The 15,823-nt window shown below is 47.6% G+C and overlaps 1 protein-coding gene across 2 annotated transcripts; it reads right to left on the bottom strand.

Annotated features, from left to right (window-relative positions):
- Positions 1-3,721: 3,721 nt before the first annotated feature.
- Positions 3,722-14,989, bottom strand: LOC1271618 (ras-GEF domain-containing family member 1B). Of its 2 annotated transcripts, none has more exons than XM_061659685.1 (4): positions 14,174-14,989; positions 8,224-9,129; positions 7,728-8,140; positions 3,722-6,174 (listed from the first exon to the last, which is right to left on the bottom strand). In XM_061659685.1, the coding sequence occupies exons 1-4, from the start codon at positions 14,609-14,611 to the stop codon at positions 5,781-5,783; spliced, it is 2,151 nt and encodes a 716-aa protein (XP_061515669.1). In that variant the 5' UTR covers positions 14,612-14,989; the 3' UTR covers positions 3,722-5,780. The 2 variants fall into 2 exon arrangements, with proteins under 2 accessions (XP_061515669.1, XP_061508949.1); XM_061652965.1 differs by lacking the exon at positions 14,174-14,989 and adding an exon at positions 10,631-12,607.
- Positions 14,990-15,823: the final 834 nt, after the last annotated feature.

The following is a 15,823-nucleotide window of genomic DNA, read 5'->3' on the forward strand; positions in this document are numbered from 1 at the left end:
CCAAAAACGATGCAAGTTCTAGAAATGGAAATCCGTTGTATGGAAGTTAGATCCACACGGGTGCGCACGATTGAAATTTTGTCTTGTTCATAATTTCACCGCATTTGAAGACATCATGCCAAAAATGTTTTCAAATGTGTTATTTTATTTGTGTTAAGCCCCGGATTGAAGGCTTACTTACTTATTTATCAGCCGCTACAACTGCTTTGCGGTCTTTGCCTGCCTCAGGAGTGTCCGATATCGCTCACGGTCTCGCGCCTTCGTCTTCCAATCCGTTATCCCGGCCTTAATGGCGGACGCCTGCACGCCATCCTGCCACCTCAATTTGGGCCTACGACGCCTCTTCTGTCCTTGTGGTCGGCCTAAAAAGACTTTACAGGCTGGGTCGTCCGTTTCCATTCGTACAACATGGCCGGCGCACCGGAGCTTGGCGATCTTGAAACGCTGCACGACAGTGAGGTCGTCGTATATCTCGTACAGCTCGTCGTTAAAACGGCTCCTCCATTGTCCTCTCACACATACGTGGCCAAAGATCCTTCTGAGCATCTTCCTCTCGAACGCGGCTAAGAGGCTTACGTCAGATTTGGACAGTGTCTATGTCTCAGAGGCGTATGTGAGTACCGGTACTATATCGTTCCAGCTTCGTCCGTCGCGACAGGTTATTTGAGGTGAACTGCTTTCTCAGGCTGTAGAAGGACGTGTTGGCAACCAGACACTCAGCTTCCATGCTATTGTCATTACTGTCCTTTGACCTGAGATAGGTGAATGCTGGAATGACTTCAAAAGTGCGTTCACCTATCTGTAGGTCACGCCTACGTAAGTTTGGATTTGTTGTTGGTAGGGCCGCTGATGTTGCCACCATCAGTTTGGTCTTTGTGGCGTCTATTTGCAATCCGAGGTTCTCTGTCGCTTGTTCGATCCCTTGGTAGGTTTCTGCTACATAGGAGAGCCGCAGATCAATGATGTCTATAGCATCAGCATATGGCAGAATCTGGAATGACTTATAAAAAATGGTTCCTGAAGACACCACCCTCGAGTCCTGGATGGCTTTCTCTAGCGCCAAGATGAATAGGAGACAGGCAAGCCCGTCTCCCTGGCACAGACCTTTGGTGGTAGACAAAGACTCGGAGAGTTTTCATCCACCTTCACCTGGCAAGTGACGTTAGTCATAGTCATTCTAACTAGCATTGGGACCAAGGACTGTGTAGGAACGAGGTCAAGTAATGTAGAACGATTTGATAAGTAGCCCAAAGCTCGTTACAGGCAGTTTGGCATCTCAAAGCCCTTTTCGATTCAAATTTTAATTGTGATAAAAATGATGAATCGATCTGTTGATCACAAGAAAATTGTGAATTGGTTAGAGATGTTTCACCACATGTATTGATGCCTCTTTTAATAATAATGGTTTTAGGGTTTGATGAGTTTTCCAGGGCTTTCTACTGTCAAAAGGCATCCAAGATGGCCAAACCGATTTTACCGAGATTCCGAGATTCTCATCATAAGGCATCGATTCGCTATGTTGGATGTTACATAGTTGAATTACTCAATAATTACTTTTATCATGTATTTATGAGAAGTGTCTATCTTATCTTAGATTTTTGGATCGCTCCCACGATTTATTGGTAGCGTCCCATTGGACATCAATATAAGTGAACCAAAACATTCTTTCAAACGCTCAAATAACCGTGGGAACATACCAAAAACACATGGGAAACAATCAAAAATTTTCGGGAAATAACCAAAAAACCTTGAAAGCCCTGTAAAATATTGCGAACCGAAACCATCGCACCACAGCATCAGGAATAGGTCCAGTGTGTTAGTGCCCCTTATCCCAATGTCAGAATGTATCGATTTCTCAAGCAACACCGACCATTAGGAACTGTTCGCAAATAAGGACAAAGTGGAACCGCAGAGCGCAGGAACGTAATGCAACCCGTGGATGGTAATTTTAGTCCCGAAGCCCGAAGGGCAAGAGCATCTCTCTTTGATCTAGGCAAAACGCTCGACGCGGTTCGTTTAGTGGTGAGGTGACACGCACGGGAGGTGAGCACGGTTGGTTGTGCTTTTATTAACATCATCATCGCCCTCCTTATTATTACTGCAAGTGTTTTTATTTCACCTGCCACGGGTGGTCAATTACCACGGCGGGTCCTGTCGATACAGACCGCCCAGCCAGTTTCCGAGTTTCCAGGTACGGCTACTACCCGAAACTCCGAAACTCCAAAGTGCCGTGCGGTCACTGGGAAGCACCGCACTGAATTATGAATAATGATTTTTGTTTAGCTTTCATCACCTCTTCGCGCAAACCCTCGTAGCCGGCATCCTCCTCGCTGAAAGTTGTGCGCGTGAAGCATCCCCAGCTCATCTACATTCCTAGTGCGTCGTAGATCCCTTCAAAGGTGTCCCATCTGCATCACACGCACACACGCACGCACGCACCGGGTGACACCTTTTGTGCAGCATCCGGTTACCGTTCCCGTGTGCCCGTTTTTCGGACGGTAACATTTTCGCATAATTAATCAGCAGCTCGCGCGGCCCAATATGCTGCTAGTCCAGGGAGCGGGAGTTTGTTGGGACGGCCAGGAGATGAAGAAAAAAAAAAAAGGCATCACACACTAGACTACCTTCATTAAAATTCAGCACGAAAGGTTGTCCCACGGTTGGCCATGTGTTTTCCCTGGGATCATCGGGTTGTTTAAGTGCGAAGCGGTATCGGGAGCGTGGCAACGGGGGCTGCTTTACCGGTAACGAAACAGGTGGCTGTATCGGTTAGCTAAAGCTACCTGGACGCTCGTGTTCGCCAAGCGGGGACCAGGTGCGAAATATGGCAAAGGGACGTACCATAATTAGCTGCGATTAGTGTAAAGCGATCTAAGCTGAGGGCTTGAAGAAAAACAGCTGGAGCATTTTGTTGTTGTTCAGCACGTGGAGCAATCCTGGGCTATCCTACCACGCTCAAAACATTCGCCGGAATTCTTTATCTATATGTTTGACGTCCAAAATTGAAGAGAAAAAACAGAGTTATTCTTGAGTAGCTGGAACATCCGAATATCTGGATCAACCTGGAGCCACTGAGTAACAACTTGACACGGGAGAGCTAGGAGTATGCTCCGTAATTGCATGGAATTAAATTGCGCGTGTGGAGTTAACACATTCTTGAGTAGCTGGAACATCCGAATATCTGGATCAACCTGGAGCCACTGAGTAACAACTTGACATGGGAGAGCTTGGAGTATGCTCCGTAATTGCATGGAATTAAATTGCGCGTGTGGAGTTAACACTGCAGGATAGGGAAATAGTTTGAGCGTGCAGAACTACACGGATCCCTGGAATCTGCAACTGTAATTGAACAAATTTCATCCACTCTTGCAACGAAGTGCGTTAGCACACGTAACTTTAATGACTGAGGTTAACGATGAGACTGTTGGCTTAGCTCGAACAGTTTTCGCGCCTAAGATAGGAACTTAAGAACCTGAAAAGACCTAGGAGCCTTCCAAATACGGGTACGTAGAGAACGGAGATAAGAAGTTCAGTAATTCAGTTTTTTAATATCCTCTTCAATTGTTGATCCTGTAAATAAGAGAAAACTGCAAACGGGGACAAATAAGGTTATGCTCTCAATAGATATTTAATCCCGCAAGATCGGATGAGACAGAACATGCGATGCTTGAAGCCCTAGCACACGCTCGTGATGTAGAAAAACCTCAGTACACTAGTCTGGTTATTAATAATTTAAGCCTTCGTCTATTTATTGAACTCCACCGTGTACATATGAATACTTGATGACTTGAAATTATGTTTATGATTATGTCATTATGAAGAGTCGAGTCTGTAAGCAAGTTTGTGTTTTGTTTGTTGAGTTTTTTTTTTTTGTTCACGTTGTGAATGAGAGTGTGTGAAGTATTTTTTTTTCGCTTTCGTTTGTTACATTTTTATCTCATTTTCTTTTAGCGCTACACACTACACACTATCCGGAAATACAAATCGTTTGCCGTTAGTGGCTAGAGTTTTTGTTTTTTTTTTTCTTGTAAAAAAGTCTACCGGCTGTTTTTTTCTCGTTATGACGAGCGAAGAAGGAAGGGATGGGGGGATCTTGTTGTGTTTCAGTAAGAAGAGTCGAGGAGGGTATGAAAGTGAAATCTTAATATTTTGCGTGTTTTTTTTTTCTTCTCTATTATCGTTCCCTTTTTCTCTCTTTCTTTCCCTCGCTTCTCTTTTCCTTTTTCTCGCTTCTATTTCTCTGTCTCTGTTGCTTTCTTTTTGTGCTATTCTAGTGTTACCCTCCTATCATTCCACCAAGCGAACAGAAGCGCACTTCGTCTGCCTGAGGACGTTACGGTGGTTTAGAGAGTTAAGCAAACTTTTTCAAAAAAGAAAAGAACATTCACTATTTGGCATCTCCCTTTTCTTCTTCTTCCTAATCGTTTCTCGGTTGCTGATCGGATGTCATGGATGGGATGATGGGATCGACATGAGAATAAAACATTAAAAAAAAAAACCTGACACTAACTCATAATACCATTCGTACATCTGTCCGCCTCTGTCACGGGTTAAAGATTGGCGCTCTTCTTCCTCCCCACTCTCCGGGTCCGCTGTCTAAACCCAGCATGGGGAGGGGTTGGTTTAGACGCCAAACTTGCTGCTGAGATTGATTAGCTGAACAGCTGAAAATATACTGTTTCTGGAAGTTAGCACACGCGTGCTGTCTCTAAAAGCTAAAACATAAAACAATCAAACAAACAAACAAACAAATGCACACTGTGCACATACACACACGCGCACACAGAGAGCGTGTGGGCAATGCGATGGCGGCAAAACGCGCAGTAGGTGGCGACCGCACGCACGTTGGTTTGTGGGTGGGCGCGCGGCAAAAATGCTGATCGGGTTCCGTGTGTTTACTGAGATTATCTGTGTGTGTGTGTGTGTGTGTGTGTTTGGTGTACGCACCGTTTAGTTCTTCCCTTTTCATTCGCTCCGCCACCTCCACACCCCATTCTCCTCCTTCGCGACTACAGAACAAACGCGTCGCGGAATGTGCAACCTGGGGGTTTTCGTCTACTCGCTATGGTTTGTTTGGTAAGGGGAGGAGGAGGGGGGTGTTTCGTATGTAGTTGTGGTTCTCTTGGCAATGCACAGGCACCCTAGCTATACTAAAACGATTGGCAATCACGTAAAAAGCTGTGCGGATTTTCTTCTGATTCCGTTTTTTCCCCCTTTTTGGCCATGTAGAGTTGGAAGGGGAGCACTAGTGGGCTGGCGCGGGTAGAGTGGAGTGGGAGCGAAACCATGCCCCCACACTGCACGCTATGCAACGCTACAAATTATGCACCGTCCGTTAGTGTTGGGCTGTTGTGGGGCCCAAAATGCTGACCAAAAACCTAAACACTAAACCCTGCCCTTAATATTAAAAAAGCTGTAAAATCACAATACCTCGTTTGTTCCCCCTGTGACCTGTTCCATTTTTTGTTTCTCTTTTTTGCGTAGCTGTGTGTATGTGTGTGTGTTTGTTATGTGTGCTTGCCTTAACATCTATCGCTGCGGGTTTTTTTTTGCAATAAAAAAATGAACTCCCTCAATAAAACATACACATACACATCCATCTGGTTGCCGTATTATAAATATAAAAAAAAAACATCCATAAAATAAATAGATAATGACTTATGCGGTACACTACACGGTCTGCCTATACTGTCGATTTCATTGTTCCCCACGAACGAGCTTCTCGTATGACTTTGTGTGACTGTGAAGCCCGTCGCTCCTTCCCCGTTTTCCTCTTACGCTTAAGCATGATACTGTTGCAATGATTTCCAGTGCGATTTTTCCACCGCCCCTTCCGGCGCCTCCCGCTCATAGCTCACTTTGGCCAGGGCGGCTGCACCGCGCTCTCCGTCGTCGTTAGCACCACCACCACCACCACCAGCGTCCAGTTGGTCCCGGCCGGTGGAAGCTTTCGTGCTCGCGTCATGCATCGCCGCCGTTTCCCGGTCGCCTATGGTTGGGCCCCGCTCGATCGCATCGCGCAGGGCCGCCACCTCCGCCGACGTGACCGACTTGTGGCGCCGGCCAACCCGGCAGCGGCGCTGGTAGCTGCTCTGCCGCTGCCAGCGGCGTACCTCCGACAGCCGCTCGCCCAGCTGGCGCCATTTGTCAAAGTTGATGTGCCCGTTCGGCAGGCTGCAACGGCAGGAGAAGGGGCAATTAGTTACGAATTAGGTGCGAAAAGGTTTGCAGCAGCGGTTTGCTGATTCCACACTTCGATTGCCAAGCCAATCAGACACTTATAAACGTATAAGGAGCGAAATAAAGCTGTGATACTTAGAGTAGGGATCACTGAACCTATCTGAACCTGACCATATAAACTAAATCGTACTTTGCTCTAAATTAGCAGAAATTCCTTGTAGAAAAAAATGTGATAATTTTCATGAAAATATTACGTTGTACTTCACATGTTTAAGCTACCCTTTTTTAAAAATACTTCACCTGTCTTGCCACGGCCCCTTATCTTCCTAATCATGGGCATAGTATGGGTTTCAATTAACGATGGAAATAATGATGTTTTCGTCGTAATCGATTCCGTCTAGCTCCGAAGTGTTTTGGGATCGATTCCGGATAGTAGATCCGGAACCAGATTCCGGAAGTGGCTCCGAAATCGGTTCCGGAATCGGCTCCGTAATCTTAATCGGCTACGGAATAGGAATTGGTTCCTGAATTGGCACCGGAATCGGCTCCAGAATCGAAATCTTCAACGGCTTCGGAATCGGCTTCGGAATCGGAGTCAGTTTCGGCATCTCCAAAAGAATAGGCGTTAGGGTCCAATGATGCTACGAATTGATAGCGGCAAAGAATCCAAATTTACTTGTAAATGATCCATTCTCGTGGAGATTCCGGTGCTAATTCCAACTCTGAAGTCAATTCTGATTCCATTACGGGAGCAAATTGCGATTCCCAGGACGATTCCTATTCCGGCACTGATTCTGATCCCGGAGCCAATTTTGATTCCACAATCAATTCCAATTCCGGAGTCGATTCCGGATACTGAGTCGACTCTGGAGTCGGCTCCGGAGTCAACTTCGGAATCGGCTCCGGCATCTCAATCGGCTTCGGAATCGGAGTCAGTTTCGGCATCTCCAAAAGAATAGGCGTTTGGCTCTAATGATGCTTCAATTCTGGACTCAATTCTGAATCCGTTTCCGGAGCAAATCGCGATTCCCAGGTGGAATCCGTTTCTGGAGCCGATTCTGATTCCAGAGCCAATTCCGGAATTGATTCCGGATTCAGAGTCAACTCCGAAATCGGCTCCGAAGTCAACTCCAGAATCTGCTCCTGCAACGGTTCCGGAATCGGCTACGGAATCAGCTCCAGAATTGACTCCGAACACGGAATCAGAATCGGGTAGGTCCAATTCCGAGCGCCCATCACTAGTTTCAATGCCATATGGGCTTTAAAGATCTAAAAGCTACCGTCTTTTCTTAACATTGTGAGTAAAACCATTGCCTCTTTTATACTCGTTAGCATTCAATGTCTCTGCAGGTAACTCTAACGGTGGCTCCGAAGCCAACAGTCTCCTGTTTTTCCAATTTTCCTGTTCTTCGTAAAACAGTGTGAAGTATAGATTACTCCTGCCAGTTTTCCTTGTGATAATGAACCAACCAGGCAATGGGCAATGGATTAAACCGCCCAAAACTGTTCCAGATCGCAAGGGTACAACGAACGGAGCAACCACTTACATCGAACTGCCGCTCGTCTCGTTGAGAAAGTGTAGGTCTTTCAGCAGCAGGCTGAAGAATGGCAGCACCGCGACGGCCGAACCCTTTTTCGCGCTCGTCGGTCCCTGGCCGTCGTCCGACGAGCAGGAGGAGTTGTGCCGCGACGACTTGGACGAGGAGGAGGAGGACGTGGAGGAGGAACGTGCGCTGGCGGGGCAGCTGCGCCAGGCGGCAGCGTGCAGGGTCGCCCGGTACGTCGCGAAGTTGTTCGTCGGATCGGCCTGGTGCTCCAGGATGGCGAGCTGCTGCCGGCCACCGCCGGCCGCACTGCTGCAGGTCGAGGAGCTGTTGCCGATGCCGCTGGCACTGGAGATCATGCTCGAGGAGGTCATGCCGGACAGCAGGGACGACGACGAGGAGGTAACCTTCGTCCACTGTAAATCGGAAGCGTGTGTGAGAGAAAGAGATAGAGATACAGATACAGATCTGCTGACACACACAAGGTGGGTGAGCTTACCGTTTTCTTTAACCGCCCGATCGGACCGCCGGTCAGCGTGGCAATGATGGCCATCAGGCTGTTGAAGTTGCCCCGATTGAAGCACTCCCGCCCGGTTTCGATCCAAAACTCGACGGCCCGGGCCCGGTGGCGCTTCCGGGGCGACCGCAGTATGTCGGTCGCGACCACGTACGTCAGCCGGTTGTACCACTGCACGTACGCGAGCAGATTGCTTCCGGTCGGGCCGGTCCCGCGGTAGCAGGACGCGCCGGCCGACTGGCCGCTCGGCGGAAAGAACTCCTCCAGCCCGATGAAGGAGAACCGCTCCGCCTCGATCGCGGTGAGCGTGTTCGCCATCAGGACGGGCGACCCGCTCGCCAGCTCGACCAGCGCCGGTGCCGTCTTCCAGTCGTCCAGCCCGCCCCCCTTCGCCGGTGGCCCGAGCGGGCCCTTCTCCACCTCGTACCGCTCCAGCTTGGCCAGCCGGTGGGCGAGCCGGCGCAGCGCCCGGGACAGCGTGCTGCGCTCACGCGCCTTCCCCCGATCGGGCGGATCGTGCGGCCGGCCGGTCGGTGGCGGAGGGCCTCCCCCGCCGGCCGACTGCTGCTCGGTGAAGCTGCGCACCAGCCGCATCATCCGCTCGTCCCGAAAGTCGTACGGGAAGTCGTTCATCCAGGCGGCGAGCAGGTGGGGCAGGTTGGCGGTGCCCCCGTTCGCGATGGCCGCCCGCAACGTCCGCTCCAGTATCTCGTCCGGTCGGAGGAACTGGCGCGCGGCAAGCAGAAAGGTGAAGATGAACGACCGGTCGGGCAGGTAGGAACCGGTCGGCGTGAAGTGGGTCAGCAGACCCTCGAGCGTGCCCGAGATGAGGTTCCCCTCGGTGTAGTGCAGCAGCAGATCGTCTGCTTTGGCGTACAGGGCCGGGTCCTGGCGAATGAGGGGGGAAAACAGAACAAAAGCGGGAAAGAGAGAGAGAGAGAAAAAAGCGACATGAAAAATCATCTTTTAACATTTTTAACATTTTAAATCTTAGCTTTAACGTCCAACTTGATAAAACCATTTCTAGACCTTTAAGATGTGAGGTGCAAATAAACTATTAAAATTACAGGTTATTGCTGTGGATATGTTCTTGAGACGGCAATGAATGAACGAATATGAAGTCGTAATAATGGTTGAGTATTATTTTAGAATTATTATGCTGTCTTAATATGAGCAGAAATCCATGCCAAGAAATTTTAGTTAGAACTCTGTTTAAAATACATTATAATAATTTGCAAAATATCAAAACAACTTTTTAGTTTAAAAATAAATTATTTTAAATGGATATGCTCTTGAGACGGCAATGAGTGAACGAATATGAAGTCGTTTGAAACGCCCTCAATTAGCACCAAAAGCTTTTTCAAGGCTGTGCCATAATAAACACGATGTGGAAAATGTTTGAAAAATTTCCCACTTTTCTATTTGGCATGTAAACTATGAATTGGTTTATCAACATATCAACATGGCTGACACGTATTGGATACACAAAACAACAATCTTATGCAACTAGAAGGATTCCATTGGCTTACGATCAAGAGGACTTTCCTGATCACAAGTGCAGTCGATTTGTAGTGCTGTATGTGTGGCTAAGATAGTTTTAAACAGCACATAGCTTTAGTATGCGCTTGTGCAGACTAACGAGTTTGAAGACAGATAATCCACGTACAGATAATCTCCGAGATACACGGAACCTGATGTACGCAATTTTCGACACTCGCGGGTTTCTGAATTTAACAGGTCTTTGAATACCTTTTACTGATTCGGTACAATATCAGTTAAGAGCAACATGATTTAAAAAAAGATAAATTGTTTCGAATTTGAAGAATAACCACCCACTGCAAGCAAAAGGAAAAGAAACTTAAATACAACTACAATACAGTACAATAGCTACAATAGCTGAAACCCGTTTTTCTACGTTTTGCGTTACTAGCGTATCTCAGGTACAGACAGTATGGATTGTTCCCTTCATCCAAGGCTTAATAAGCATTTAATAAGATCAGCCGATCTTGATGCCTCAGTCTAAAATAACGAGTCTTAAAACATGCTTAAGAATACGTTTACGGGTTGGTTAAGGCCAGTCATCTTATAAGTCCCATAAGCCAGTCTTATAATCGCCTTCAGAACGTTTTAAAGGTTTAGCAACTCTAAAGACTGTTAAGTATCTTCAAAAGACATGTTAAAACTATGAGACTTAGTACACTAATAGTAAAGCATTCTTGAGACACGTTTAAGAGTAAAAGCTATAGGAAATGTTTTTTTGGGAATTGTGCGTTTCCTATTCACTCTCGCCTAAATGGGAAAATAATGTTGATGAGTTCTCTCTCTCTCTCTCTCTCTCTCTCTCTCTCTCTCCACAAAATTTGCAAATTTGCAAGAGCGTTCAAATTACCACTGTCGTTTGCCTCACTTCCGGCGGTGCGTCCGTCTCGGTCCACTGGCCAGAATCGACGCTACCGCTCGGCCAGCAACGCTTCTGGTTCGCCAGCCGGCCAGCTCCTCCTCCTCCACCGTCCGCCACGCCCCGCTGATAACTGCCACCGATGCCCTCCGTCATCTCGACCGTCCGGCTGCTGTACAGCTGCTTCTCCATCCGCTCCTCGGTAACCTCCCACGGGTCGAGCACCGGGTCGCCCGGCCGGCCGCTCCCAATCGGCTGCACCACGCACGTTTCCGTCGTCTTGCGGCAGTTCGACACAGTGAGGGAGGTTTCGACCGCGACGACCAGCCCCGGTCCCGGGCTGCTCCGGTGCAGCTTCTCGATGATCCGGTTCAGCACGACGATGGACGGTATCTCGCCCGCCCGCAGCGCGTCCCGTATCGATGCGGCGTCCTCGTCCACCGCACCATGGTCGGCGCTTTCCGCCGGCAGCCGCACCGGTATGCCGTTGATGAGCAGTATCTCCTCCTCGTGGACGGTGCGCGACTGCGTGATGTCCTCCAGGACGAGGCCGGCCGCCGCACCACCACCACCAACGCCGGTCGCACTGGAAGAGGTGGTGGAGGAGGCGGCCGCGGCCCCGTTCAGCAGCGAACTGATGCGCTCGAGTACGTGCTGCCCCTGGATGCCGCCGGTGGCGTCATCCTCGACCGTGTTGGACATGCTTTCCCCCCCGCACGCGGTTGCGCGTGTCTGTGTGTTTAACACGGTATGTGCGTGTGTGTGTTTGGTTGTGTCGCGCGACCTTCTTTCTCCTTTAGCGCATTGTTGTTTCCTTTGTCCTCGGGTTGTTTGTGGTGTTTGAGCTTTGATGGGATTGAAGGTTGAGCAAACCACAGCCGTTTGATGGTTTTCTGGACGCTGGATTGTGTTTGTGCGCGTGTAGGTATGCACGCTTTTCGTGTTCTTTCCTGCTGAGCTTGTAAACTGAGCTACAAAATGACTAATACTGCACTAGCTGCTCGGGGCGCGTTCACCCTCCTCCCCCGGGTGCCGGTGGGCATTCGAGCTCAAGGTTTTCGACAGCACAGGCAGCTGGAGGTCGGGACGCGGAAACCGTTTGGAGGGGGTTTATGATATCACTTTGTACTTTTCACTGAGCCGCCCAGCACCAGAGCACCGTACTGCACACCAGACACACTTGCGGTCGTAAAATCAATGCCAAAAATAGTTGAGCGAGCGGCAAACTGCCAGTACCGACGGCTGCCTGGAGAACATTTTTCGTCCACGCCAGATTGAGCAAAAAAACGGGGGAGAGTTAAAAAAAAACAACAAAACGAGTGCGGGTTCGTACGGAACTTTCTTGTTTTTTTTACTGCTCTCTTTTTTTTCTCTCTCTCTCTCTCTCTCTCTCTCTCTCTCTCTCTCTCTCTCTCTCTCTCTCTCGGGGCGTATCACTCTTCCACACACGGAGGCGACACAGGACGGACACACACACCCGCCGTTGTTCACTCTATTGCTTTTGCTGATGCTGCTGCTGGTGCCGCTCCGGGGAAACCGTAAACAGGAGTTGGGAACGCTTGCTGTACACGGCCCTGTTCAATACTGCACCACCGCATTTCCCTACCAAACACGCACCCACACACCCAAACACACACGCACGCACAATAGCAAGCGAATCTGAACGCCGAGCGTCATGTGTTTTTGTGCCTGTGCTGTGCTGTTTGCTGTTGTTGCTTTTGCCAGCGGCTTTGACAGATCGGGTACGCGTACCGCGCTAGGTACGCAACGCGCCTGTATAAACACGCGCTGGTCACCTTGCTGGTGACATTTGCCAGTGCAATCGTTGAGCACGAACATTTGGCAGCTCGGCGGCGGTGAGTGGTGGGTGGTGTGTGGTTCGGTGCGTAGAAATGGAAATGTGATTTTCCTGAGCGAGGGCGGATGGAGGAAGGGCGTAGAGAGGAGCAAAATTGCGTTTACAATTCGAACGAAAGTAAAACTTGACATTTTACGCAAGATGTTTATAAAAAAATGTGAAATTTCAAGCTTTTTCTATTAAAACCGTTAGCTCATGCGATAGGGTGCTGTGTTTCTGAGATCTAGGTCTATGAACTTGTTGCGGCAACGTTTCAATATTTTTCTATTTATTTTCAAAACTGTGCACGTATTTGCTCAATGAAAACATTTTATAATGGACACTTTGAGTGCCAGACCATTTTTGTTTATGTTTCCCTGTGTGCACAACCACTTTTTGTTTACATTTTTGATGACTATCATATATGGTAGCCATGGCCCACAGGGAAGTGCTACTAAGAGAAATAGACAACCACTATGTCTACCTCAAAAAGTCTACCTCAAATCTCTGAACACGGAGCATCCCACAACATAGGAAGGAAAACTCCGTCGAAACAAGAAGAAGAAGAAGAAGTGTTACCGAATATAAACAAACTAAAAGATAATGAAAATAGTGATTTTTAAAACAATTTTGTTTCATTTCTTGTTGTATTTTCATTGTTTTGCTTTGTTTTGGTCATTTAATCGCAAAAACAACAGAGTAATGTTATGTATAGATTTTTTTTCCAATAGAATGCTTCATTGAAAAGCGATCGTGTAAACAACGTATGTTGACATTTGGATAATAATTTTACTAATATCTGCTGTACATCAGACGGTTTAAAAACTCACATTATAACTACCAGCGTCCAGAAAACCATCAAACGGCTGTGGTTTGTGGCTGCACTATATTGATCGAAGGTTTTAGTTATTTTGCATTTATATTCCCGATTTTCACTTTTTCAAAAAAGGGAAAAAACAAAAATTTGTCAAAACCGCATACAATTATAAAGTTGTTAAACATTTTGTTGATCTTTTTACAAATTTCATGATAATACGCCCTATCTGTTACAAGATATTAAGATTTAAAGTCAAAGGTTCCTGGCTGTATGATAACCGTGGCACTCAAAGTGTTAATTTGAAATTATGTTTTGTCCGTTTCGGTATACAAACACGACCGTAAATGTTCCTGCAACAAATAAACGTAAAACAAATCGATTTGTTTCTCTTGCAACAAAAATGTTTCCGCAGTATGATTTTGACAGTTCGTCCATACGATTTGGCAAAAAATATTCCCGCAACATTTTCATAGACGGGCCAAAGATTATCCACCATTTTTCCGTATTTTTAATTCCAGTCACATATACTAATGGAATTGGAGTGCTTTTTAAATTATTGCGGGTATAACCTGTCACCTTGATTGTTGTGGCGTGGTACTGCGGACTACTCTAGAGTATAGACCATCTCTTTTCTGTGACCATTCTCATTGTTGTAAATTGTTTCCTTTTTTAACGGAGCGACACCCCTGCCGCTCTGCCAAGTAAAAGGGCCTAGTAAATGTGGAAATATCAATTGTCCACTAATGTTGCGTCCCCATCTCAATACCTGCAATACCTACTGTTTTTTAAACTAGTTTGGAAATCCAACTCCACTGTCTGCCCAGTCTGGCAAACTGGTAAAGAGACATTTAAAGAAACAAAACGCACCCCCACTACTTACGTGTCCGGTCGGATCCTTCGCAACGCAGCCATTCTGAGGTAGTCGCCGTTCGAGCAGAAACCTTGCCTTTATGCTGCCGCATTGGCGGCGCATCTCCGCCTGTAATGCCGCCTGCAGATTGTGCTCCTCGCCCGACGGTTTCTTGTTGTGTCTGTCCCCGTCCCCCAGTTTGCCGTCCTCGCCCGCAGCGCTCAGCTTCGGCAGGCGGCCCGGCGGGGTCGCGTCCAGCTCGCCTAGCCCCAGCCGCAACGTTTCCTCCAGCCGCTGGGCCAGCAGGGACGTGCGGATGCCGCCCTTGGGCGTGTTGTTGTGTTGTGCGGTCGACGCCATGTGCGGATTCGGCGGGGGTGGAATCGACCGGGGCTTCACGGGCACGGGTGGTTTTTTCGGGGGACCGGCCGTTGCCGCCGTCGCCGTCGGCACGGTTGTCGAGTTCATGGCGAGCGTCCTATGTGACACGCACAAATTTTAGAAACTACAGTCACACTCCCTCGCTCGCCCACAATCCTTCCCCCTGTCACGGAGTGGCGTCAGACGATGTTGTGCCTGCTCACGGGTTCCATGCAAACAGGCAGTGCAGGATAAGAGGATGGGAAAGCACTACTAGCACCACTGCACCAGGCACGTGCAGACCGTTTTATTGTCGTGACGTGTGAAATTGTTGTGACTGGAAAAAGTTTTATTCACTAATTTTTGGCGACTTCACACACACACAAGATTGAGATGATAGAAGACAAAAAAAACCGTCGGATGTGTATCCTTTCCCTTTTCCTTTTTGCTGGTTGACTGTATGTAGATAGAGAGCCCTATATTCGAGGACCCTCGCGTATAACTAAATACCGTTCAACACGGTGCAAGCGTAACCCTTGGTGGCTACTGCGCAATCGCCACCCTTCCCAGCGCACAGAAGAGGCATTGGGAGAGACATGCATGCATCAGGATATACGCGTTTTACGCTAGACGTCTCCCATCCCTTTGCCAGGGCTTCTTCTGCTGCTTGTGGCAGCGGAGTGGACGGCTTTCCCGTCGCTTTAATTATTCAACCGTGTGGGTGGGTGTGTGTGCGGGCTCGTGAAACATACTAGCGGCTCGAACCATCCCAAACGCGAACCAATGCCTACGCGTCCTTGCAACGCCTTTTTTTGAATTTTAATGCTTACAGAAAAAAAATCGTTTCCATAGTAGGGTAGGATAACTTTACCAGTTTTCAGCAGCATTTAAAGTGAAAAATAAGATGTTTATCGTGGTTTTAAAATTCCAAACAAGTAAGAATACATTATTCGAGCATAAAAGCTTTCATGAAAACCACGCTTTCATTTGTTTACTGTTCTGGTTTGCTTAATCACAAAACCTGTCGAAAAAATGAAATCTGCACAATTTATTTGATATTTAGGAAAATACACAATTAAATGATGTGAAACTTCGTATATGAATGAAAAAAAAAACTAGGATACTTTCTCTTCAAAATTATGTTTTCAAACATTTTTTGTTTAACTTTTGTAGAATTTCACGTTTTTAACTACCCCTCCGAAAATAGGTACACTGCCGAAAACTGGTACAGTTACCCTATTTTAACCAAACCTGCGTTCACGGTTACGGTTCTGGCCACTTTCCGTTTATACCAGTTGTGCCAACGTATAATTCGTACCG

Source organism: Anopheles gambiae, chromosome X, assembly GCF_943734735.2.
Source record: "Anopheles gambiae chromosome X, idAnoGambNW_F1_1, whole genome shotgun sequence".
Taxonomy (NCBI): domain Eukaryota; kingdom Metazoa; phylum Arthropoda; class Insecta; order Diptera; family Culicidae; genus Anopheles; species Anopheles gambiae.